This window comes from Apium graveolens, chromosome 3 (genome assembly GCF_009905375.1).
Source record: "Apium graveolens cultivar Ventura chromosome 3, ASM990537v1, whole genome shotgun sequence".
NCBI lineage: Eukaryota > Viridiplantae > Streptophyta > Magnoliopsida > Apiales > Apiaceae > Apium > Apium graveolens.
In genome coordinates this window covers 249,721,946-249,749,244 of record NC_133649.1, presented here as the reverse complement: position 1 = coordinate 249,749,244, position 27,299 = coordinate 249,721,946, and the positions used below count along the sequence as shown (strand labels likewise).

General features: G+C 37.8%; 1 protein-coding gene across 1 annotated transcript in view; it reads left to right on the top strand.

Moving 5' to 3' along the window:
* Nucleotides 1-6,044: 6,044 nt before the first annotated feature.
* Nucleotides 6,045-27,299, top strand: part of LOC141714939 (uncharacterized) — a 40,085-nt gene continuing 18,830 nt past the window's right edge. The window contains exon 1 of the mRNA XM_074518432.1: nucleotides 6,045-6,948. Within this exon, the coding sequence (XP_074374533.1) occupies nucleotides 6,045-6,948 (904 nt within the window). The remainder of the gene's footprint in view (nucleotides 6,949-27,299) is intronic.

The window sequence follows — 27,299 nt, the reverse complement described above, 5'->3', positions numbered from 1 at the left end:
TGGATTGTAATTAAAAAAAAGTTAAAAACAAAAAAAACACTCAATATATATGGAACCTGATAGGCCAAAAGTAAACAAGCCCAAATAAAGGAACAGAAGCCCAAAAGAGATAACACCCCAGGCCCAAGCCAGGGTGGTCCCCGGTGCCACGTGGCACAGGACAAAAGAGTCAACTGTCTCATTGTTACCCAAAATGGAACAATTGCATCCCAGTCGTCCATTGGTAAATATCCCAAGGCAACTCTGATGGAGAAAGGACACTTGACCACACAGTCCATCTGAACCGTCCAATCAATCACCAACCAAGAATGATCAAAGGCCAGGATGAAAAGGTACAAACCCCAAAAACCCTAAATCTGGGTACCTATAAAAGGCCCCAAAAAGAGGGTTTTAGGGGTTGAAAAACATTTGACTGCTACACACTTATACACACACCATCACATATATTTTGAATAGCTCCTTCTTCCCTCTTCTTCTGCTTCTTCAAGAAAACCTATTTCTTACTCTCATACCGGAGTTGCCGCGGGAAACAACCCCCCCTCCGGTTCTGTTTTGCAGAGACCCCTACCTAGCAGGTTAACCTCATTTCAACCGCTACGGGAACTGGGTCCAAGCTCACGTGAGAAGGGAGAAGAACCGGGAAGAAACAGAGTTATCATTGGTGCTAGAAGGAAGGGCGAACCTCTGGTGGTGTGGTGTCATCTCCAGCTACATTACACAACCCCAAAAACCAAGGAAAGCCTTTCTCCGGTAAGAACAAAACCCTCATTCGTTTCACAGCTCACTTTTCTTACTTTTCCCTCTAGAACAGTCACACACCCTGGTGCACAACTGCTACTATCTCCCATAATCTGTTCTGAAACTAATGACCACGAGAAAAAGCAAAACCTTGATCTCCAGAACCATTCAGCCCACCGTTGCCCCTCCCAGGGACGACGAGATGGAAGATATAGATGAAGAGCCCCCCATAACTCGTGCTTCATCTCAGCTCCAGCCCGGAGACCAGAGGATAGCTATAGAGAAAGCAGCCCACAAGTATGATGAAACCTCTACAAACACTTGGGGAAGCATGACCCTGGAGCAGATTCAAGCGGCTATGGACTTGTGGAAAGAAAAGAACAAGGCCCATGAAACCCGTCACGGGGACCAGGAAGAGCACTCGGAAGAATCTCGGGGCTCGGTCTTGGACCAAATTGGTAAAACTAAGAGGCCGTCAGAGGACGCCCGAGACGAGATCAAGAGGGCCACACTCTAGGACCGCATCCGGAAGGAAGAAGAGGCCAAGGCGAAAGCAAACATTGAAAAGAGGGTCCAAGAGGAGGAAGCCAAACTAAAGAAGAAGGCACGCTGGGTTCATGTCTCTTCGGATTTAGAACCAGAGAAGGAATCTAAGCAGGAGCAAATGGCCCGAGTTCTCCGGGATCTCAAAAGAAAAGTGGAAGGAGATGTGGAAGTCGGAGCGGCAGCCACGCCCTTCACAAAAAGCTGGAATCCACCCCCAGGGAACCAACACTCAAACACTTCAACTTCGACTCTTTTGATGGGCTTGCCGACCCTGAAGAACATCTCAACTACTTTGAACAGATCTCAAACATATACGATTACAATGACCTCACCAAATGTCGTTTCTTCGCTTCAACACTAAAGGGAGCATCGACTCTTGGAAGGACTTCCGGGAGATATTTCTCAAGAGGTTCAGGGCGAACCGTATGAACAAGCTCCAGATGTGCCACTTGGAAACCATTCAACAAAGAAGCAGAGAAACTCTACCAGAATTCATCAAAAGGTTTCAAGAATCAGTCAACCAGCTCTCCAACCTTGAGGAGAAGGAAGCCGTGAATATTTTCCTGCATGATCTCCACCCGATTTCATGCGAAGGCTACCTGAAGGACCTGATCCATAGGGAGCCCCAAAGCCTTGCTTCGGCTTATGCGATGGCTTCGAAGTTCATCAAGGAAAATGATTTCCTCACCTCGATGAAGATGAACAGGCGGATCCGGGATGATGATGAGTCTCCGGAACGCCGCTCCACCTACAGAAAAGAAAAGAGACACGGGACAGACAGACAGACCTATTATGTACAGCAATCTCGGGGGACCCCACCCCGGGACGACTACTCCAGACCACAGAAGATTGAAAGGAAGCCCAAGCCCAAAAGGGAGCCAAAACCGGAGCCCAAATGGACTCCACTCAACCGGCCCCGGGCCGACATTTTGAGGGAAGTCAAGGGAAAACCCTTTTACTACCCCCCTAAAGCCGCTGCTAGCTACCTCCCCAGAAGAAGGCGCGAGACAAACATTGCGGATATCACGAGGATCACGGCCATACCACGGAGAACTGCTTTTCTTTCAAAATGTTCATTGAAGACCAAATCAAGAAGGGCAACATGAACCAGTACCTGCAAAGAAGACTCAATAACAGAGATAAGCTGTAATATCCGGGATATATCGTGAAATTATTTTTGCTATTATATAATTATTATGTGTGTTCAATATCTATTCTGTGAGTTAATTGTTAAGTGTTATCTGTACTTGAATATTCAAAAATAATATTAATTGAGTATTTTAATTTTTATATGTCCAAAATAAAATATAGATAATTGTCATATCTTCCTAATTATTTTTATGTTGGTTTATGGATTTATAAGAATCATATGAAATTTCTAAAATCTTTTTCCAGGTAATTAAAATCTATTTTATAAAAACGGGAACCAACCGACGTCAACCGTTGTTACGTTTTTGGAACCCGAAACTCTTTCGAGAACTCCTTCCTAACCTAATTGTAATATTCTGAGCATTTTCCATGTTTCGACTTTTTTGATCCGGCGTACGGTTTGTTCTGCGCGGGTCCCGGCGCAACATTTTCGATACAATATTCGTTTCGGTAAATCAATAAAACCCGTATTTTCGATAAACGGGAGCTTTTTATTAAACTATCCCAATTATCACCTCGTAGTACGTGTAACCAGGCGCTGAGACCAAGACCGCAGTACAAATTGTACTGATTTGGATAATTATCCCTGAAAACCGATACCGTTTGGATCAGTTTTTATAAATAAACGTACCGTTTTAACTCCGGAATGGTCCAATGGGATACTAATTCTCCGTAATTATAAATAGCCTTTTACCGTATTTTATTTCGTATCAAAATCATTTGCAGACAGATAATTATATAATTTTTAAAGAGAAAAATCATATATTCATAAACCTTTCTGAGAATCAAACCACAAATTCAAGGTGTTAGTGAAATCCATTTGGCAAGTTGGAGTAACCAATTTGAAGGTCTCAAGGAGTACTATCAGATTCCAGGACCTGGTTTACTGCAGAACCAAAGGTTGATTTTTTATAAATTTAATTATTTTCGAATTATTTTTATGAAAAATATGAATTTTTGTTCGGATGATTGTTTGTATGATTTGATGATTGCATGTTGTAGAGCTTATTTTCCTGATGATTTTGGTATATTATACGTCTGATTTGGAGTCCAATAACATGTTCAAATTTGAGTTTGATTTTCGAATTTCAAAATTAGGGTTTATAACCCGTATGAATGTTCTTAATTGAAATTTGGGGGTTTCTTATTCTGGAATAGATTGATGTTGTGATATAGTGGATTGTGTTCCCTGTAAAATTTGCAATCTAGTCGTATAAGTTTCATGAATCAACGAGGTCTATAGAGAAGGGAGTTGTGTTTTGAATATTTCCGAAGTTCGCCGGAAACTGGCAAACTTCACGGCCAAATTCCGGCCAACTCAGGGATTGTTAGATCGATTTGATTGCATGTTATGTTCCTGGTAATCCGTAGATGTGATCTGGAGCTTGTGGCAAGGTGAGGAGGCTGGAATCGTGTTCTCCGGCCACCCCTGTGTTTTCCGGCGACTGGACTGCAAAATTGCAGTTTAGTCCCTGTAGTTTTGTAGATGATGAATTTTAGTCCCTGAAGTTTCCAGACTTTGCAAAAATTGGATTCCTCTTTTAAAAATGTTTAAAAATCATATTTCCTATTTATTTTTATTATAAAACTCCGTTTTTAATTTCTGAAAATTCTAAAAATTATTATTTTAATTCCGAAAATTATTTTTAATTCATAAATAAATCTGAATTAATTACTTTATTAATTTCAGTTAATTTTAATTGATTAATTAGTCAATTAATTTGAAAATTAATTGATTAATTGATTTAATTATTATTAATTTATTTTTAATTAATTATTTAAAAATGATTTAAAAATTTCAAAAAATAGTTTCGAGCTTTAAAATATTATTCTAAATTATTTTCAAGGCTCGATAATTATTCTAAAATTATTTCGGAGCCAGAATTGGCCAATCGAACCCTGTTTATTATTCCGAAATTGATCCAACGACCCGTTTTAATTCCGAAAAATGTTTTAAAAATCATTTTAAATACCAGAAAGCCTATTTATGACCCGAAATGTCTTTATAAATGATATGTCATTGATTACGTGATGTATTATGTGTGACTTGTTGATTGACTGTCGGTTTATATATTCAATGATTACTGTTTATAGCGTAACTTTCAATCCGTTAATCGGATTTGGGTGAAACGAAGGGTAGATAGAAGTATGTGTTGAACAGAATCGTATGAGTGGAATATTGATAGATACTTATGATGCCTAGCAGAGTAAGCAAGGCATAAGAAAGAGAAGCAGGTGATCAGAAAATAGAATTGACATGTAGAAAATACAGCAAGTGAGCAGAGATTAGAAGTGAGGCATAGGAGAAACAGATGAATGGTGGTTGAATAGAGTCGTAGACAAGTACAAGTGAGGTTGGAATCAATTATGATAAGGCAAGTACTTCTAAACCTTTCTCGAGATTTATTGCAAATATTTCTAAATTCTCTTGTGACCTATTGTTAATATTCAAAATAGCTCTGTTTTATATTGGAAATACTTTGAATCCTCCAGCCTTGAACCTGAGCCACATCATTTGATCTTTGAGCCGTAAGCCTTATTCTTTGTGAACCATTTCTTATGGATTTACCAAATATTAAACCACACAAATACGATACTACTCCACAAATACATGTCCATCATATACCAAACACTGGAACAAAATTGTTTATATATATAAAAACTTTTATACTTAACCATACCTTGTGATATCAAAGCACTAAAACTTTGGAAAAACACTATTCATCTAATACCCGATTATCTTACCGGCTGGAGGCCACTTCTTTTATGTATTTTGACATACCCTTTTTGGTAACTATGAACTTTTACCATGCTCTTTTACAAATGTTTTATGGTTATTGATTATGATCTGGTTTTATTGAACTCTATTGTTTATCATATTGAAATGCTTTAGAATTGGATAGTTTTCTTTGTATGGACCAGATTCATGGTCAGACCATATCGATGGTCAAGTTAGGCCAATGTGTGCCTTGGATCCAGTAGTTAGAGCAGTGCTGTGTGCTTTGCTCGGGGTTAGTGCGTGACTGATCAGCAGCCTAACCTTGGTTTTAAAAACTTAAAATGAATATCCAATTCTATTGGTTGTTTAACAAGAAACTTGATTCCTTTGAATCATCTCATTTATTATTATCTAACCTCAGTTATTGATAATATGACTTGCTGAGCTAGTTAGCTCACTCTTGCGAATCTTTTTATATATTCTACAGTTAAGAAGGATACGGTTGATAACAAGGTTTCCCAGTTCAATGTTCGAGCTAGGATTCCAGATTCATGATTGATCGAGCTAGCAGGAGCTTATGGCAGTAGTGAGATAGCAAGGTTGTAAGAATGATTTTATTATCAATTGTAAGTTAAATTAGTTGGGATTTGGTACGATGTAATAATTAAGGTTGTGGCTTGTTTTCATACTTTAACCTATTACGATCCATGGTTTTGTGAAGCAGGGTCATTATAAATAATATTTCTTATACAGGTTGATATATCGTGTTTGTGTTGTGGACCCCAAACTTCTGACCCGGGTTTGGAGGGCGCCACATAAGCCCGTTAGTGGCGGCAAGCATGTGGTCAACGTGATTTTCGGGGGAGCCTCCTCTCCGCCCCGGAGCCCTGATATGGACGGTGATGTCATGATGATCCAGCCCATTGAAGATGAACCCATATACTTCTCTAATGCCGATTATGAGGGGATGGATCCAGAACACAACCAAGCCCTGGTCGTGACTCTCGATATTGCCGAAAATGAGGTACAAAGAATTTTGGTTGATAATGGTTCCTCAGCTAACATTGTCTTTGAGCACACACTTAACAGGATGAAGCTGGGACACCTTCGCATGGATTCCTGCCTCGAAGACCCCCTCTATGGATTTGGAAACAATATGATCCCGATCCACGGGGTTATATACCTCCCCATGGTCTTTGGGACCGCACCCCGGCAAGTCTCTCATGTCATGAAGTTCTACGTGATCAGCGCTGCATCCTCTTATAACATGATTTTGGGAAGGCCCACCATCACCAAGCTCTGGGCCATCCCATCAACAATTCACTTGAAGCTAAAGTTTCCCATCCCGGGAGGCATTGGAGAACTCAAAGGGGACCGGAGCATATCTGGAAGATGCTACGGGCAAGCCCTGGTCATGGCCGAAACTGACCCGGAGAACAGGAAGAAGGCAATGGCCTTAACCAAAGGCCAAAGCCGCAAGAAGCATCACGAACATTTCAGCAAAAGACCAAGGTTGGATGTCAACATGATAGAGGATTCAGGGTACAGCGTAACCAACGCCGATGCCCGAATACAGAAGTTTGTGGAGATAAAAGAGAAAACCAAGGTAGAACCTGCTACACAGACGGTGGAGATAGAGCTGGATCCCGGGAACCCCACACGGAAGTTAAAAATTGGAAAAGGCCTAGAGACATCCTTCCAGAAAGAGCTCTTCTTGCTATTAAGGGAATATATGGATGTATTCGCATGGGCACCGGAAGATATGCCCGGGATTGACCAGTCCGTGGTGATGCACAGTATGAACGTTGACCCAAGGAAAAGACCGATCAAACAGAAGAGGAGAAAGTTTGCCCCCGAGCGACAGCAAGCAATAGACGAAGAAATAGAGAAGCTACTCAGGGCCGACATATGGCGCCCTCATCTTACCTTCTTATTTCGACAATCTATCTGAGCATCGTGCTTAGATAACCAATCCATCCCTAATATAACGTCAAATTCCCCTAACTTAAATGGTATCAAATCTACACAAAACTTACTACCTGAAATCTCAATCTCACAATTCCCACAAACTTGATTAATAGATATTCGTTATTGATTTGCCAATTTCACAGACATTATTTTATTTAAATACTCAACTGGACAATTTAACTTACTAACAAAATCTTGGGAAATAAACGATCGAGTTGCTCCCGAGTCTATTAACACTTTGGCACATGAAGAATTCACATTAAGCGTACCTGCCACTGACATCCGTATCCTGGATAGCATCCTTCACAGACATGTCAAAAACTCTAGCCCTTGGAGTCTCATTCACTGCTGGGGTAGATCCCATAATCCTCAATACATTACTGACTGGGGCTGCTGTCTTGCAATCCCTGGCTATGTGTCCTGGTTTCCCATATTTAAAGCACGTAAATCCAATGGTTGGAACCTTCACTGCTGGATTCCGGATAGGATGATCCTTATTTGCTGGCTCTCTTGCTGGCTGATTTCGGCACTCCCTTGAATAATGCCCTTTTTGATTGCACTTGAAACAAACTACATTCAACTTATTACAAACTCTCCCATGCTTCTTTCCACATATACTTGACAATCTGGAAAAGTTAATCTCAACTGATTTGGCTGATTTGCATTAACAGGACGGTTGCCCTGGCTTCCGTCGCTTGCATTTTGTCTCCTAAAATTAAAATTCTTCCCTGGCTGAAACTTGCCCTTCTTAAAATTTGGAAACTTCCCTGGTTATGACTGACCTTCATTCCCTTCAAATTTCCTTTTCTTGCTTTCCTTTTCCTTCTGGGATATCTCACTCTCTGTCTCTGCGATCATAGCCTTCTGTACCACTCCTGCATAGGTATCCAATTCAAAAATGGCTACCTTCCCTCTGATCCATGGTTTCAAACCCTGCTGGAATCTTTTAGCTTTCTTCCTGTCAGTATCCACATACTGACGGCACATACCTTGACAATTCCTCAAACTTACTCTCATAATCTGGCACCGACATATTCCCTTGCTTTAATTTTAAAAACTTCAGCTCCATCTGATCTTGGACAAACTGAGGAAAATACTTTTCTAAAAACAATTCCTTAAACCTCTCCCAAGTAATAACATTTGTACCTTCCAATGTCTTCACCATCTCCCAGCAATAGGTGGCCTCATTCTTCAGATAGTAACTTTCAAACTCAACCTTTTGTTATTCCTTTACTTTCACGAAGGCAAATGCCTTCTCTATTTCCTTTAACCAAACATTTGCTTCAATCGGCTCTAGGGATCCCTTTAATTCTGGTGGGTTTATTGCTTGAAAAGTTTTGAAAGTTACCTGGGGATTGGTCTGTCTTTGTTGTTGTTGTGCCAGGTGAACTGTTTGTTGGGCCAAAATTTGGAGAATCTGGGCTATTGCTGGGTCCATAGGTCCTGGGTTCACATCTGGATTTGTATCATCTTGGTTGTTATTGTTGTTGGTTTCTTCATTCTGGGTGTTGGTGCGGGTATTTCTTCTAGGAGGCATTTTTCTATAAAGAATCAAACAACTTATTTAGCTTTTAAACCAAATTCTTTGTAGAAAAGAAAAGTTTTATAAAACAGAAATATCTCCTTTTTGAAAATAGTCATAACTAAGTAAATTGTATGCTTCTTTACAGAATATAAACAGTTATGAAAAACAGGGTACATGGTATCACAGGGGTATAACTGGTGCAATAAATAAGGTAAAGTAAAGCAGGTGCAATAAAATGAATGACAATACTGAAAAGGAAAGGTGCATATATATATAGATTCAAAAGTTTTAGGTAGTACAAGCGTAAAGACGCTTCGGAAGTAAAAGTAAAAGGGTACAACAACCTACTCACTAGTCAGCATAGCTAGTCTATAAATACAACTCAAAAGTCTACTGATACACACTACACACTACTATACATACTATACAACCATCAGAATACTGCTCAGCATCTCTGGATTTCTAACTTATGGCAAGTCTGGACCTCCAATCTCCTCAAGCTCCTCTAGAATCCACTTAGCCCACTCCACTAGGAAATTAGGGGTGATGTCCTCATGTGTAGCCTCAGCAATCCTCACTGCAGCTGCTCTATGAAATACCTGAAGCCTCTCTCTGAGTCGCCTCTCACCACTCCCAACCTCTCTGGTACGCATAATATATAGTAACTCCTGAATCTGACCCTGTAGGAATCGCTGCTCCATAAGGCAAGTCTCAAACTGATAATATGGGACATGATAGGAAGAGAACTGGAAAGGTACTCCTGTAACTGAGTGACTAGTAAAGCCTGAATCAGCAGCTGGGGATCCTCTGACATATGGCCTGATGCTTGGGGGTGGAATAGCCTGTAGTGGTACGGGCTGCAACACAGGTGGAGGTAGTATAGCCAACACTGGTGGAACAAAAGGACTTGGATCTGATGACGGTACTCCAACTGAAGGCTCTGAGTGATCAGCTGATACGGGAATAAAAGAGTCGGCCATCGCTGATATCTGAAATCATATCGCAATATAAGAATCTTGAACCATAACGCGAATTACACTAATACCTGTTATACCGAAGCACTCAACCTCTCGACGTTCTATCTTTCTATTCCTTACTTCTATACCTAACCCTCTACCCATTCCCGTCAACCTAGGCTTGTGTTAGTGAGTTATAACCTGTAGCTCTGATACCAAACCTGTGGCACCCTCCAAACCCGGGTCAGAAGTTTGGGGTCCATACACACACCTTATTTATAACCTGCTTATAACAATAATAAAGATAATAATAATATGCAGTTACCCTACTTACCAACAACCACGGACCGCAACAGGTTAAAGTATGCACACAAGCCAAACACATCTACTTATATTACAAACGTTCAAATCCCAACTATTCCAAACTCATAACTGAGTATTAAACATTATTACAAACTTTTACAAACTCAAATTATCCCAAAAGAAGCCTACTAGCTTAGCTCGATCAACCTGAACCCCTAGCTCTCGCGCTGGACTGGGGATCCTCGGTACCAACCGGTTCCTTCTTAACTGGAAAAGATCATAAACAATATCGCACAAATGAGCTAACTAGCTCAGCAAGTCACAATGACAAAACTGAGAATAATGATCATCAGGTAAATATGATTATGATATCAAGTGAACAATGGATTATGATTTAAAATTGGATATTATATTTTCATGTTAAAAACCAAGGTTAGGCTGCTGATCAGTCACGCACTAACCCCGAGCAAAGCACACAGTACTGCTCTAACTACTGGATCCAAGGCACACATTGGCCTATCTTGACCATTATATGGTCTGACCACGAATCTGGTCCACAATTTTATAAAAACAATCCAACTCTAACATAATAACAAAATAAGCAATAATAAAAAATAACCAGAACCATTAACAACATTTGACGTTCAATAATGAAATGGTTTTAATCTGCATAAGGATCAAAAGAGCATTTTCAAAGTTTGGATGCTAGGTAATGAAAGAATTGGATAACAATGAATCAATGTTTTAGGGTTTCAAGGACTTGGTCTTTCAAAGCATAAAATACAATAGTTTGAATGTGTAAGCAATCTGGATCAGTGTTTGATATGTAGTTTTCATATATTTGTGGAGTAATATCGTATATTTGAGGTTCATATTTGGGTATACAACAATTGATGGTCTAAAAAGAATCAGGTTTACGGCTCAAGATCAATAAGTTGGAATCAAGGTTTAGGGTTCAATGCTTCAAAGCATTTAGCAATATAAAACAGGAATATCAATCATGACAATATCTCCAGAAAGTTCAGAACACTTGCCTGGTACTAGCTTACTACACTGCACTTGCTCTCAATCACCACTGTTTTACTACTTGACTATCTGTTTCCCTTTCCTACGCCTTGCCTCTTCTTCTCACATATCATAAGCATCTATCAATATTTAACTCATACGATTCTATTCGACAAATGCTTCTATCTACCCTTCGTTTCACCCAAATCCGATTAACGGATTGAAAGTTAGGCAATAAATAAGTAAATATCGAATACACAGAGTGACAGTCCACCAACAAGTCACATATAACACATATCACGTCAAATAATCAATAATATATTATTTATAAAGAAGTCTCAGGTCATAAACAGGCTTTCGGGTACTTAAAATAATTTTTAAACCATTTTTCGGAATTAAAACGGATCGTTGGATCAATATTAGAATAATAAACAGGGTTCGGCTGGCCAATTCTGGCTTCGAAATAATTTTATAATAATTATCGAGTTTGAAAATAATTCAAAATAGTATTTTAAAGCTCGAAACTATTTTTCAGAATTTTTAAATCATTTTTAAGTAATTAAATCTAATTAAATAATTAATTAAAGTCAATTAATAATTAATTAAATCAATTAATCAATTAATTTTCTAATTAATTGAATAATTAATCAATTAAAAATTAATTGCGATTAATTAACTAATTAATTCAAATTTATTTTTGAATTAAAAATAATATTTGGAATTAAAATAATAATTTTAGAATTTTCAGAAATTAAAATCGAATTTTTATAATAATAATATATAGGAAATATGATTTTTGAATATTTTTGAAACAGGAATCCTAAATTTGCAAACTCTAGAAACTTCAGGGACCAAACTTCATCGTCCCCAAAAGTCCTAGGTACCAAACTGCAATTTACACCCCCCCCCCCCGTCGCCGGAAAATACAGGGGTTGCCGGAGAATTCGATTCTGGCACCCTCACCTCACCATCTGCTCCACACTTACACTAAACAACATCAGGAATCTATTCGTGCAATCAAAACACATCAATAACCCCAAACTTGGCTGGAAATTGGTCAAGAACATCGCCGGTTTCCAGCGAAACATCGAAAATTTAAAAAGATAACTCCCTACAATTCAAGCACCCTCTTTTAACGAGCTATATACCAATCGATTGCAAATTTCATAAGGAACATAATCTACTATAAATCAACAGCTAATAACCCCTAAATCAAAAAGCCCCAAATTTTAATTGAAAACATTCATACGGGTTATAAACCCTAATTTTAAAATTCGAGAATTAAACCCACTTTTGAGCATGTTATTGAACTCCAAATCAGACGTATGACATATAAAAATCATCAGGAAAACAAGCTCTACAACATGCAATCATCAAATCATACAAACAATCATCCGAACAAAAATTCATATTTTTAATAAAAATAATTCGAAATTAAATAAAAATATAGAAAAATAACCTTGATTTCTGTAGTTCCGAAACTTGAAGAAACTGAAAGAACATCTTAAAATCTCTGTTTTGGTTACTCGAGCGTTCCAAACGGAGATCAATAACACCTTCAATTTGGGGTTTGATTTTCAGAAGGGTTTATGAATATAAGGATTTTCTCTGAAAATTATATAATTATCTGACTGCAAATGATTTTGATACGAAATAAAATACGAGAAAAGGCTATTTATAATTACGGAAAATTAGTATCTCGTTGGATCATTCCGGATATAAAACGGTACGTTTATTTGTAAAAACTGATCCAACCGGTATCGGTTTTCGGGACAGTTATCCAAATCAGTTCAATTTGTACTGCGGTCTTGGTCTCAGTGCCTGGTTATACCTACTACGAGGTGATAATTGGGATAGTTTAATAAAAAGCTCCCGTTTATCGAAAATACGAGTTTTATTGATTTACCGAAACGAATATTGTATCGAAAATGTTGTGCCGGGACCCGCGCAGGACAAACCGTACGCCAGATCGAAAAAGTCGAAACATGGAATATGCTTGGAATATTATAATTAGGTTAGAAATGAGTTCTCGGAAGAATTTCGGGTTCCAAAAACGTAACAACGGATGACGTCGGTTGGTTCTCGTTTTTATAAAATAGATTTTAAATACTCGAAAAAAGATTTTATAAATTTCATATGATCTTTATAAATCCATAAATTAACATAAAAATAATTAGGAAGATATGACAATTATCTATATTTTATTTTGAACAAATAAAAATTAAAATACTCAATTAATAATATTTTTATACATCCAAACACATTTAACACTTAACAATTAATTCACAAAATGGATACTAAACACATATATTAATTATTTATTAACAAAAATAATTACACGATATATCCCAGATATTACATCCTTCCCCCCTTAAAAGGATTCTGTCCTCAGAATCTCTTAAGAAAACAAATGAGGGTACTTTTCTCTCATATCACTTTCTAACTCCCAGGTTGACTCTTCAATCTTTGGGTTTCTCCATAATACTCTTACTAGCTTTACCACTTTATTTCTCAATACCTTCTCTCTTTTCTCTAAGATCTCTATCGGACTCTCTACATATAACAAATCTGCCTGAAGCTCTATTGGCTCATATTCTATTACATGCCTGGAGTCTGGATTATATTTCTTAAGCATTGATACGTGAAAAACATTGTAAATGTGCTCCATGTGTGGAGGTAACGCCAACTTGTAAGCTACTTTGCCAACGCGCTTTAGAATCTCAAAAGGTCCGACATATCTTGGACTCAGCTTTCCTTTCTTTCCAAACCTCGTTAGTCCTTTCCACGGTGATACTTTCAGTAATACCAAGTTTCCTTCTTCAAATTCCATGTCTTTCCTTGACTGGTCTGCATATTTCCTTTGACGGTCTTGTGCTGCTATCAATCTTTTCTGGATTACTTCAACAACTTCCTTTGTCTGCTGCACCAATTCAGGTCCAAGTATTTTGCGTTCTCCTACTTCGTCCCAATGCACTGGAGATCTGCATTTGTGTCCATAAAGGGCTTCATAGGGTGGCATCCCAATACTGGCATCATAACTGTTGTTATAAGCAAACTCTACCAGAGGTAAATGCTCGTCCCAACTTCCTTTAAAATCAATAGCACAAACACGCAACATATCCTCGATTGTCTGGATCGTTCTTTCACTTTGGCCGTCCGTCTGGGGGTGATAAGTCGTACTCATATTCAATTTCATTCCCAAACATTCTTGAAAACTTTTCCAAAATCTTGAATTAAACCTTGGGTCTCGATCAGATACGATAGACACAGGAACTCCATGACGAACTATAATTTCCTTCAGGTACATATGGATCAACTTGTCGAGCGAAAATCTTTCATTTATAGGCAGAAAATGAGCTGACTTGGTAAGTCTATCCACTATAACCCAAATGGCATCATGATTAGCCCTTGTCCTTGGTAATCCAACTATGAAATCCATGGCAATATGTTCCCACTTCCACTCTGGAATCTCCAATGGCTGTAGCAATCCACTTGGTCTTTGATGTTCGGCTTTAACTCTCTAACATGTATAACATCTGCTAACCCATTCCACAATTTCTCTCTTCATATCTGGCCACCAATAATTTTCCTTTAAATATCTGTACATTTTGGTACTCCCTGGATGGATTGAATACCTTGAATTATGAGCTTCCTGTGAAATTTCATTTTTCAGCTCCGTCACCGGTGGAATCCAAATTCTTGAAGAAAACCTAAGAATACCTTGATCATCCTTCTACGTGCACAATTCCTCACCTACCAAATGATTCATATCTTGATCCATTACATCTTCCTGACACTTCTTTATTTTCTGTAGCAACTCCGGCTGAAAAGTCACACTGTACACTTTTGCTTCATTAGGCTTGCAGACGTTAATCTCCAATTCTAGTTTCTGAAATTCCTTATATATCTCTTCAGGTACTGATAACACATTTAACTTTTCCTTCCGACTTAACGCGTCTGCTACAACGTTCGCTTTACCGGGATGATAATTAATCGAGCAGTCGTAATTCTTGATCAATTCTAACCATCTCCTTTGCCTCATATTTAGTTCTTTCTTTGTGAATATGTACTTTAAGCTTTTGTGATCCGTGAAAATCTCGCACTTTTCTCTATACAGATAATGTCTCCAAATTTTCAAAGCAAAAATTATGGCTGCTAGCTCTAAATCATGAGTAGGATATTTCTGTTCGTGTGGTTTCAATTGCCTTGACGCATACGCAATCACCTTATCGTGCTGCATTAAAACACATCCTAGTCCTTTGTGAGAAGCATCGCTATAAATTACGAAATTCCCTTGATCGTCTCGAAGTGATAAAACAGGTGTTGTGATTAATCGTTGCTTCAATTTCTGAAAACTTTCTTCACACTTGTCGTTCCATGTAAACTTTTCATTCTTCCGTGTAAGCTTTGTCAATGATGTTGTAATCCTTGAAAATTTTTGAACGAATCGATGATAATATCCGGCTAATCCCAAGAAACTTCTCACCTCGGTGGGTGTTCTCGGTCTTTCCTAATTTATAATTGCCTCGATCTTTGGTGGGTCCACTTTGATCCCTTCATTACTGGCTATGTGTCCTAAGAACTGAACTTCCTGTAGCCAAAAATCACACTTCGAGAATTTAGCATATAACTTCTTTTTCCTTAAAATTTCCAATGCTGTTCTCAAATGTTCCGCATGATCCTCTTCCGTTTTTGAATAAATTAAAATATCGTCTATAAACACAATAACGAACTTGTCCAAATACTCCTTGAAAATTCTGTTCATCAGGTCCATAAATGCTGCTGGGGCATTGGTCAATCCAAAAGACATCACTAAAAATTCATAATATCCATACCTTGTTCTGAAAGTTGTCTTTGGTATATCTTCTGGCTTGATCTTCAGTTGATGATATCTCGATCTTAAATCAATGTTGGAGAAAAACTTGGCTCCCTTCAATTGATCAAACAAATCGTCAATTCTGGGTAACGGATACTTGTTCTTGATTGTAAGCTTGTTGAGCTCCCTATAGTCGATACACAGTCTCATACTTCCATCTTTCTTCTTAACAAATAATACTGGGGCTCCCCACGGGGATACACTGGGTCTGATTACTCCTTTCTCTAACAGCTCTTGCAATTGCTTCGCTAACTCTTTCATCTCAACAGGCGCCATCCTATACGGGGCCTTGGATACTGGTTCTGTTCCAGGTGCTAAGTCGATTGCAAACTCAATTTCTCTATCTGGAGGAAGTCCTGGTAACTCGTCGGGATACACATCTGGAAATTCATTCACTACTGGAATATCTTCAAGTTTTGCTGGCTCCTGACTTCTGTCAATCACATATGCTACGAAATGCTCGTATCCTTGTCGTAATAACTTCTTGGCTTGAATCATCATTAAGAACTTCTTTACTTGTTTCTGACCCTTGAACGTTACTATTCTTTCATCTGGCATTTTCACCATTATCTTCTTATTTCGACAATCTATCTGAGCATCGTGCTTAGATAACCAATCCATCCCTAATATAACGTCAAATTCCCCTAACTTAAATGGTATCAAATCTACACAAAACTTACTACCTGAAATCTCAATCTCACAATTCCCACAAACTTGATTAACATATATTCGTTCTTGATTTGCCAATTCCACAGACATTATTTCATTTAAATACTCAACTGGACAATTTAACTTACAAATAAAAATCTTGGGAAACAAACGATCGAGTTGCTCCCGAGTCTATTAACACTTTGGCACATAAAGAATTCACATTAAGCGTTCCTGCCACGACATCCGTATCCTGGATAGCATCCTTCACAGACATGTCAAAAACTCTAGCCCTTGGAGTCTCATTCACTGCTGGGGTAGATCCCATAATCCTCAATACATTACTGACTGGGGCTGGTGTCTTGCAATCCCTGGCTATGTGTCCTGGTTTCCCACATTTAAAGCACGTAAATCCAATGGTTGGAACCTTCACTGCTGGATTCCGGATAGGCTGATCCTTATTTGCTGGCTCTCTTGCTGGCTGATTTCGGCACTCCCTTGAATAGTGCCCTTTTTGATTGCACTTGAAACAAACTACATTCAACTTATTACAAACTCCCTCATGCTTCTTTCTACATACTTAACAATCTGGAAAAGTTAATCTCAACTGATTTGGCTGATTCGCATTAACTGGATGGTTGCCCTGGCTTCCGTCGCTTGCATTTTGTCTCCAGAAATTAAAATTCTTCCCTGGCTGAAACTTGCCCTTCTTAAAATTTGGAAACTTCCCTGGTTGTGACTGACCTTCATTCCCTTCAAATTTCCTTTTCTTGCTTTCCTTTTCCTTCTGGGATATCTCACTCTCTGTCTCTACGATCATAGCCTTCTGTACAACTCCTGCATAGGTATCCAATTCAAAAATGGCTACCTTCCCTCCGATCCATGGTTTCAAACCCTGCTGGAATCTTTTAGCTTTCTTCCTGTCAGTATCCACATACGACGGCACATACCTTGACAATTCCTCAAACTTACTCTCATAATCTGCCACCGACATATTCCTTTGCTTTAATTCTAAAAACTTCAGCTCCATCTGATCTTGGACAAACTGAGGAAAATACTTTTCTAAAAACAATTCCTTAAACTTCTCCCAAGTAATAACATTTGTACCTTCCAATGTCTTCACCATCTCCCACCAATAGGTGGCCTCATTCTTCAGATAGTATCTTGCAAACTCAACCTTCTGTTCTTCCTTTACTTTCACTAAGGCAAATGCCTTCTCTATTTCCTTTAACCAAACATTTGCTTCAATCGGCTCTAGGGATCCCTTTAATTCTGGTGGGTTTATTGCTTGAAAAGTTTTGAAAGTTACCTGGGGATTGGTCTGCCTTTGTTGTTGTTGTGCTAGGTGAACTGTTTGTTGGGCCAAAATTTGGAAAATCTGGGCTATTGCTGGGTCCATAGGTCCTGGGTTCACATTTGGATTTGTATCATCTTGGTTGTTATTGTTGTTGGTTTCTTCATTCTGGGTGTTGCTGCGGGTATTTCTTCTAGGAGGCATTTTTCTGTAAAGAATCAAACAACTTATTTAGCTTTTAACCCAAATTCTTGGTAGAAAAGAAATATCTCCTTTTTGAAAATAGTTATATTTAAGTAAATTGCATGCTTCTTTACAGAATATAAACAGTTATGAAAAACAGGGTACATGGTATCACAAGGGTATAACAGGTGCAATATGTAATAACCCCAATTTTTGGGAATTTTTGAAACCCTTATGAATAGTGTTTTTGCTGAATGAGAAAACTTTTCATGCCACGCTATGTAGGGGTTCTGTTATTGATCTTATGGGATATTATTAGTACTCTATGTGGTATATAAGTGTATGTAAAGATCGTCAGAATCCAATTCCGAACACTTTGATTTTTCCCGGAAATCCACAATATACGGAGAGAATTGAGTATAAGGTAACAGGATAAAAAGGATTTAAATTAAAGGATTATAAGAGAGGATCATAAAAGGAATATAATATATTGAGAAAGGTTAAGGGAACCTAAGTAATAAGATCCCGGGTATGATCCCTCAAACGATAAACGAGAACGAAAGATAAGCGAACCGTAAAACAAATAAGTGACCAAGAGACAAGCTTGTACAAGAAGCCAGGGATTGTGACATCATCAAACCACAAGGTGTGGACAAGTGGGAGCATAATGACATGTGCAAGGTGACACAAGCATGACATAGGGAAGGAGGAGGTGTGGTTGGTTTATAACCACACAAATAAAAGGTTAATTAAGTCATTAACCAAAAACAACACAAAAATCAACCAACCAAGCAAATCATTTCATTTTCATCAAACAAAACACAAAAATATCATTCTTCCCAAGCTAGCTCTCGGCCCATTTCTTAAAATTTGAAGATCCAAGCTCCACCACTTATTATTTAGCAAGGTAATTATCCTAGCTTCTCCTAGTTAAGTTACATACTTCCTATAAGTTTAAGCTTCTAATTCCAAGCCAATCTTTTTCTATAAATCAAGGAAAAAGATGGTGAATAGTAACCTTCAAGAAATAACTTTAGTTTTCTTGGATTTTTATGAAAGATTAAGGTTATACAAGCAAGGATCAAGGTTCTTTTAGGCATTCAAAGCTCTTGGGTTGTGTTAGGAAGCTTCAAGGAGGTATAAACAACTTTCACCTTTAACTTATAGTTTGAACTTTGAGTTTTGATGAGTTTATGGATGGATTAATGTCTATATAGAAATATCCATGTATGTATAGCAAGATCCATGTATGTTAGATAGTTGGGTTGGATTTGTGGTGATTTTGGATATGAATCTTGGTTAATGGTTAATGAATCTTAAGTTATGGATTAGTAGATCATGTTTGTGGTTGAATAAGTTGGAAAACCTTGAGATTATGGACTGACTTTGCCTTGATATAAGTTGTGTTTGATGTATTGATGATGGTTGGGTGGTTTGTAGTGAATTGGTAAAGAATTGGAGTGGTATAAATATTGGTAATCGCGTAAACATAGCCGTCGTAATGTCCGATTTTCTTTGGACTGTTTTTGTGCATAGCATTAGGACCCGAGAACCCCCTGCTAGATTGTGACCACTGCCATGTTTAGATAGCTCATATTACGAGCTTCGTTTTGATATGTAGTTCGTTCGATTCCGATTTACGGTTTAGGAGAAACGACCGTTTCAAGTAACGGCGTTTCGCGAACGAAACTTTTTCCCTCGCCTTACTTTGAAATGTAGGTTAAAGACCAAAAAGGGTTAATTAATGCATGAAACATTTATGGTAAGTGTGTTAGGCAGTTGGTAAGTCATTCGCGAAGGAATCGCTTTAAAACTCGTAAAGGTTAAATTATTAAAAATGGCGGAGCCGAGGGTACCCGAGTGACTTAAGCAAACCAGTGAGCGCAAAACAAGCGTTAGAGTCTAAGTTAGTTAAAGTATAGGTTTACAAGTGATTTTGGTTTAATTCCAACGTACTTGTTGTTTATAGGTTATCAGACTCGTCCCGAGCCTTTCTCACCCCCAAGTCGCTCAGGCAAGTATTCTATCCGTTATACTGTTGTTGTGATGAATATATGTATTTGCATTATCTTGCGATAGATGCATGTTGGATAATTAGCAAATGATGCGATATATTGTAGCATGTGATATAGTATGTATGCATGCCTGTTTCATATTCTTGGAATATATATCTGTTGGTTCAGTTGATAATACCTATGCTAGAGGATAGCGGTATTTTGCATACACCCTTAGTATAGGGACCCAAAGGTGAAAATATTTTCTAAAACCGGGAGTCGAGGATCCCGAGTAGAGTTTATATGGATATGGATATATATATATATATATATATATTTATATATATATATGGTTATAGTTTTTCCAAACTATTAATCGAATAAGGTTTATTCGATAACTTTAACTTTATTTTATTATTGAATATTATTTCGAATATTATTCGAAGGCGTATGACTCCTTTTATTTATTTATTTGAATATTATTTGAATATTCATTCGAGGGCTTATGACTCTTTTATATTATTTATTGAATATTATTTGAATATTCATTCGAAGGCTTATGACTCAGTTTATATTATTTATTGAATATTAATTGAATATTCATTTGAGGATCTATGACTCCGATTATTTGCTGAAATATATTCTTTATTTTATTAAAGAATAAGGTGTTAATAATCAAACTTATTTTCGATTATTCAAATAAAGATAATACTTTCATATAAGTATATCTTTGGTTATTTAATACTCGTTTCAAGTATAAATTTTAATACTTCTACTTCAATTATTTTTATAAAGACTATTCTTCATGGGAATATTATTTAATTAATAATATTCAGATATTTTCTAATATTCTGGGGACTGATTTACTTCATTAAATCAGCCTTACTCCAAACACTCTTTAAAGTGTTTTCGAGTCTTCAAAATGGTTTTTAAAAGTCAGAGCGGATCCCAAAACTCATTTTTATATTTAAGATCTTCCTTTTTAAAGGGGATTTAAATACCCGCTCAAAACCTGGGAAATCCGGCTCTGTGGTGTATTTTATATTCGCAACAAGGTTGCAGATTTGGTAAATGAATTGATTACTTGCCCAAAGTTCGGGAAGTAAGCCCCTCTCATTGAGTCGGCATAAGCGACAGGCCGAGGTACGGTCTATTATTGTGTAAGTGGCTCAGTGGGAGTCCATCAAATGCATAGGTGGCTGAGTGGCAGTCCAGCATAGGTCTTAATTATGACCAGGGTGATGACCAGTGGGGAATTCGTCCATCTACTAGTAGAAAAGGTTACTTATTGGTATCTTTGCCTGATCAGCGAGATATCGGGTTTATGCCAAAATTCTTTTCCTTTCCAAAATTCATTGGATGTTTCGAACTCTGTTCATACTTCACATAACAGAGGTTCCAGGAAATGTTTTCGGGATATATATATGTGGATATATATATATCGGGACTAAATAAAGTATCTCATAACTTTTTCATTCAATAATATTTCAAAGATTGAATCTATTCAAGTCTTATCTTGTGGTCTCATCAGTGGGATGAACTTTTGAAATTGATTATAACTTGAATGGTGGTAGTTCAAGTAGTATTTGGGAATGATATAAGTGTAGTGAAGTATTTGGTAACTTCATCCTTTAAACTTATATCTAATTAATAATTGTCTTATGAATGACAAAGATTTTCAGAAAAACGTTGAGACAAGGTTAGATATATGAGATCACCTTGCAACGATATTTTTATACACTGGGACTTTGTGTATATTATGCATGGAAGAGGACTTCCAATATTTTGAAAAGTATATATGTATATATATATACTGAATATTTTGCGACTTCATCGCATTAAGTTATCAACTTGGTTCATTTCTTTTGACCAAGACTTTCATGAGTATTATGAGTAGACTCATATACTGTAAATAATTATGCATATTATTTTGGTGGGCTTGCTGCTCACCCTTGCTTTCTTCTTTCATCACACAACATCAGATAGACAAGATGAACCGGACCAAGCTCCCGATTCGCAAGAGGTTAGAAAACGTTCGGCAGTCTTCTGGAAGCGTTGATGCTGCTGTAGCTGAGGTAGGAACTACCAATAGGCTAGGCTTTCAACTTTTGATGTACCAGACTTATGTATAATATGAATTGTAATAATGGCAAATAAAATGTAAATCTATTCAGAAAACCTTTTAAGGTGTATTGGCAGATAATTGTGGAATATAATTACTTGTGGTTATTTTTTTTTTGATGTTCATCTCTGAGACTATAACGGGTTGTGGTGTGTGTTAGTGTGGGGTCACAGCATAAGGTTATTTTTATTAAGTAAGTGAAGTGGTATTGTGGAATGAAAGACCGTGACGACTCGGATCCCCGACCCCGGATCTGGGGGTGTTACAGAAATGGTATCAGAGCTAAGCGTTATAAACCTCAGAGATGATGGGACGTTAAGATAATAAGTTAACTAAGATAATAAGAACTCTTGCCAAGTTCATAGTCGGGCTACCTAACGTAGCACTGACAGTTAAAACCCTTATGGGAACCCTTATAAATATCGTGATAGGAGCGTAGTTCGTTATCGTATATGGTAGCGGGACTCCGAACCCTGAGGTTGAGGAGCAACATCGCGATGATATTTTATTACTAATTGGAGATCGGATTGCGGATCCGATAGAGTGTCCTAATGCAGGACCGGATGATGTTGATAGTGAGGATGTAGCGGTTGATGATGTTGTCCTAGAAGGGATAGTTATTGAGGAGGATCCCATGGAGGATCCTGACAAGAATGAATAAAGGACCACTGAGGAATTGATGACCATGGTTAGGGAAACTACCAGAGGTAGGATTGGCCGGTCACTACCGGAGGTTCGTTCAAGTTGTAAAGATAGTAGCCCCTTTAACGCGGCTTACTCGTAAGACTGAGAAGTTCAAATGGACAGAGAAATACGAGAAAAGATTTTAACAACTGAAGCAAAGGTTGGTGGCGGCCCATATGTTGGCGTTGCCGGATGAAAAATGAGATTTTGTGATTTGTAAGTGACGCTTCGCATAAGGAATTAGGGTGCTTCTTATATAGCACGGCAAGATAATCGCGTCTGCGTCAAGACAATTAAGGAAGTATAAAATTCGATATCCCCACCCATGAGCTTGGGCTCGTGGCAATAGTTTTTCCCTAAAGATTGGAGGCACTACTTGTATGGAGAGAAGTGCAAGATTTACACAAACCATAGGAGCTCTAGTACATTTTTGCGTAGAAAGAGCTCAACATACGCCAGAGGAGGCGGTTAGAGCTAATCAAGGATTACGATTATGAGATTCTTTATCATTCGGGGGAAAGCCAATGTGGTGGCTGATGCCCTTAGTAAAAAGGAGAGACTCAAGATGATAATGTCTTTTGGGGAGTTTATAAGAGATTTTGAGAAAATGGAAATAGAAGTGAAGGTAACCGGAGCCGGTACCGAAAAGCTGTTTGAGATTGCAATACAGCCCGAATTATTGGAAAAGAAAATATTGTGCCAGTAAAAGTGATGAATGAAGGCAGAGAGCCAACAAATAGATATGAGATTAATACCGAGAAAGATGATAAAGGAATAATGAGGCATTCCTATAGAAATTGGGTTCCAAATGTTCAAGAGCCTAAAGATGAAATCTTAGATGAAAGCTAGTTTGAGGAATAAGATTTAGAGCAAACCCTGAACGTGATAATCAGGGAGGTCGCAATTAAGATATAAAGAACCCGGAAAATAATAAAGTGGAAAATGAAGATTTTAAATTAAAAGATGACTCCAAGTATGGGGAGTAGGAAGAAACATTTAGACTGAGGAAACAAAAGTCGAGCGAGATAAGGAGACCCAAGACGGTACTCCTATACGGAAATTCATGGACCTGTCTTAAAAGAACTTAGACTATTATCCCCAACCACCACCTTGAGGAAACAATGCGGTAGGAAATTCTTCATGACCTTTAAGTCGTTAAGCTCTCAGAGTTCCAAGGAACAGGTTGACCCAGTCGAGGCAATAGCCTGGCTAAAGGAAATAGAGGAATCAGTTGAGATTCTAAATGATTGATGAATCACAAAAGACTATTTTTATCACTTACCCTCCTAAGAGAGAGGCCACCTGCTGGTGAAAGACCAAGAAAGGCACGGAGCTAGAGGATAGAATAAACTGATTTAAGTTCAGTCAATTGTTTTCGGGAAAGTAATTCCCAAGGTTATGGAGATAGTGTAAAAGCTTTGGAGCTAGAACAAAAGTGGATGAGTATGATGAATTATGAATCTAAGTTATAAAAGTTATCAAGATTCGTTCTGAGGACACGAATCCAGAATGACGGGATGTTTGAAATCAATGCTTATGTTGTGTTCGTTCATGAAATAATGATAAGAGAAAGGAAAATAAAAGGAAATTGAAGTGGAAAAGAATATAACAGCAATAGAGTTTGAGGAACGATAAGGGAGTTGGGTATGAGGAAACCCTAAGAACTCGTAGTAATAGAAATAGAAAAGTATGTGATCGTCAGGATAAGGGTGATTCACCATGAGTTAAATTGATGGTTGAAGGCATAAGAGTTATGTATATTTTATCCCCTTTAAGTTGGGAGGATTGAGGAAAACTTGAGATAGTTCGAAGGTTAAATATGAGACGCGGATAGACTGAGGAGACAAGGAAGTAAGAAATTAGGAAAATTGGATGAAGGAAGTAACCTTCAAGAATGTGAAGTGTAAGACCGGTGGCTTGATACCCAGGAAGGGAGACGCCAGGTATGAACGATATCCCAACATTGAGATGACTGTTGAGATAAACAACAAAAGTAAATAAGGAATTATTAAGAAGAAGTTCACGTTGAACACGACCAATATCTTCCAGAACATCCTTGTTATCGTTACCAAATTAGGCAAGACAAGCGGATGACCATTGTTATCTTTTGGAGGCCATATGGATTGACCTCAATTTGAATAAGGATGCTATTATGAAGTGAGGTATAGACTATCGAGATGGGGAATGTTGAATAAGATAATCTATCAAGGATATATGACTTGATTTATCCATGGAAGGATGCAGGTACCTTTTAAAGGTGGAATTAAGGATAGAACATCGGTAACTTAAAATGAATCCTAAGGGGAATGCATAAAGGTTGGCATTTCACCCTTAGTAGGGATAGTATGAGTTTGACAGTATGAATTGGGAAGGATTAAGGTATTAACAACCTTTAAGGATCAATGGAGAAATTTTTTCAGAAGTATATAGACTATGGTTCTAGTATTAGTAAATGGTATTTTGATATACCCTGTACCTAGGGAGTACCGAATGAAGAATTTAAGAATAACCTTAGAGGTTTTACAAGGAGAAAGGTAATATCCAAAATTCTCAAGAATAGAAATGATGATAACGGAAATATGACGTAATTATGATGTTGCCAAGTGGGGCACGTGTTAAACCACGAGAAAGTATGGATCGAACCAGTAAAGGTTGAAATTGTCAGGGCAATTAGGGCCTAGGATAAAAGATGTTCTAAGTATGATTGAGAGTCAGTCGTGACAGTGATTAACCTCTAAAGATTGAGGCAATAACTTATGGAAAAATGGTGATATTTTTTTTTTTACTCATCAGATTTTAAGGAAAACATCTTCACATAAGCTGTGATTGAAATGAGGTAGAAAATTATTTGGAGGTGGTTAAAATGACATTGACTATAAGGAAATTGTACTATCAGGAAAGGCCAAAGAGGTGGCCGACACTTTAAAGGTAAGTGGATAATTATAGGCGCGTGTGCCAAAAGAATACAGTGATGATGGTTAAAAAAAAAAATGTGAAGGTTGAATTATGGTTTGGAAGATTGACATTCCTTCTGATGACTGTGCAATACCCAACCGTAATAGTAGTTGGTAAAGGTTTAATTCGTGTAATCGCCATGAACGGGCTATCTATCTTAGGAGGTCCTATCTTGGGATAAGCCAGGACCATGTTTCCAAAAGGACTAGACGAACCTTTGAGTAAGTCTTCTATTTAAGGCATATGATTTAGAATGGTATTAACATGCTATCGTTGCTTTGAGCGAAACTCTTCTGCAAATTTTATCTGCTTCATGTCAGGTATGTATGTCAGGATTAGGAGTGTTCTTCATGAATCAGAAATGGTGATTATGTTACCTCCTTAGAAGGATTTGATACGACATGTATGGACTCCGTATGGTTAGCTATTAAGATTTTATGGAAAGTGAATGATGACAGTGGGTCAGTGGTGGACCATAGTAAGGCCGCAATGATTCTGCGAGTAGTGAGCTGATTACAACCGTGAGAGTTGTATTGGAATGGGTGTTGAGATTGAGTACCACTAATCGGGTCGTGGTAGTGTATAAGTTATCATTGATAGACTAATTAAGTAGAGTATCTACCTGGTGAATAATTATTCTTTCTTATCAATAGAGAGTCGTATTATTATACGAGGAAGGTTGCGGTGCAAGCATAGAATTCTAGTAACGATGATGTCTAGAATGAGATCCCAGATTCGATTTTCGATGTCGAGGGAGTTTCAAAGGTAATTGTGTATAAGCTCGAGGAAGAGCATGGGTCCATAGAATGATGGACGGGATAGCGAAAATATTTAGGCACGTGAAATGCGATGCTATAATACTTGATGCGGATATAAATACATATATATTTTGTTCTTCTATGACAAACCTCTATAGTTCAGAGGTAGATTCCAAGCCAGATATTTTATGGCAATAAAATTTTTATGAATATACAATTCTCTTCAATTCGTTCTTTTCTCTTCTTTTCATTTCATGTAATCTGAGAAGGACAACCCTTCCAGAAGGGGAGGTATTGCCGAATGACTATCTATCTGTGTGATAGAAGCCTAGTAGGATACCATCTATTGTTTAATTGCTTGTTAAGTACTAAAGGCTGGCCACCTTCTGTACTAACTATGCAATAGGACAAGTGTTCGTGATCATAGTGATCTCTCAACAAATTCCTTTACTTCTATTTGATTGATCAAATTCCGGAAAATAGAAACAACTGAAAAAGGAGTAATGAAGTGGTGGTAGTATGCGGAATGGGAACACATTCGTGATACTAAGGTTGACGTGGTTATTAAAAGGTTATAGAACGCTAACGAGCAAAAGTATAACCAGTATAATATTAGGAACGAAAGGTGATAGCGATTACGAACTGGAAAAGAATGGGTATTGAGAAGCAAGAGCTCTAATGATTGGAAGCTATGATGAGAGTCTGTGTAATAGACTTGAAAGAATTTGGAATGATCACTTAATTCGGATTGAGTTATCTTACGACAATAGATCATATGTCATTATCGAGATGTCGCCTTATGAGATCCTTGAAGGAAGACAATGTCGATCTCCCTTATGTTAGGATGAAGTTGTAGAGCGCAAGATGCTCGGACCC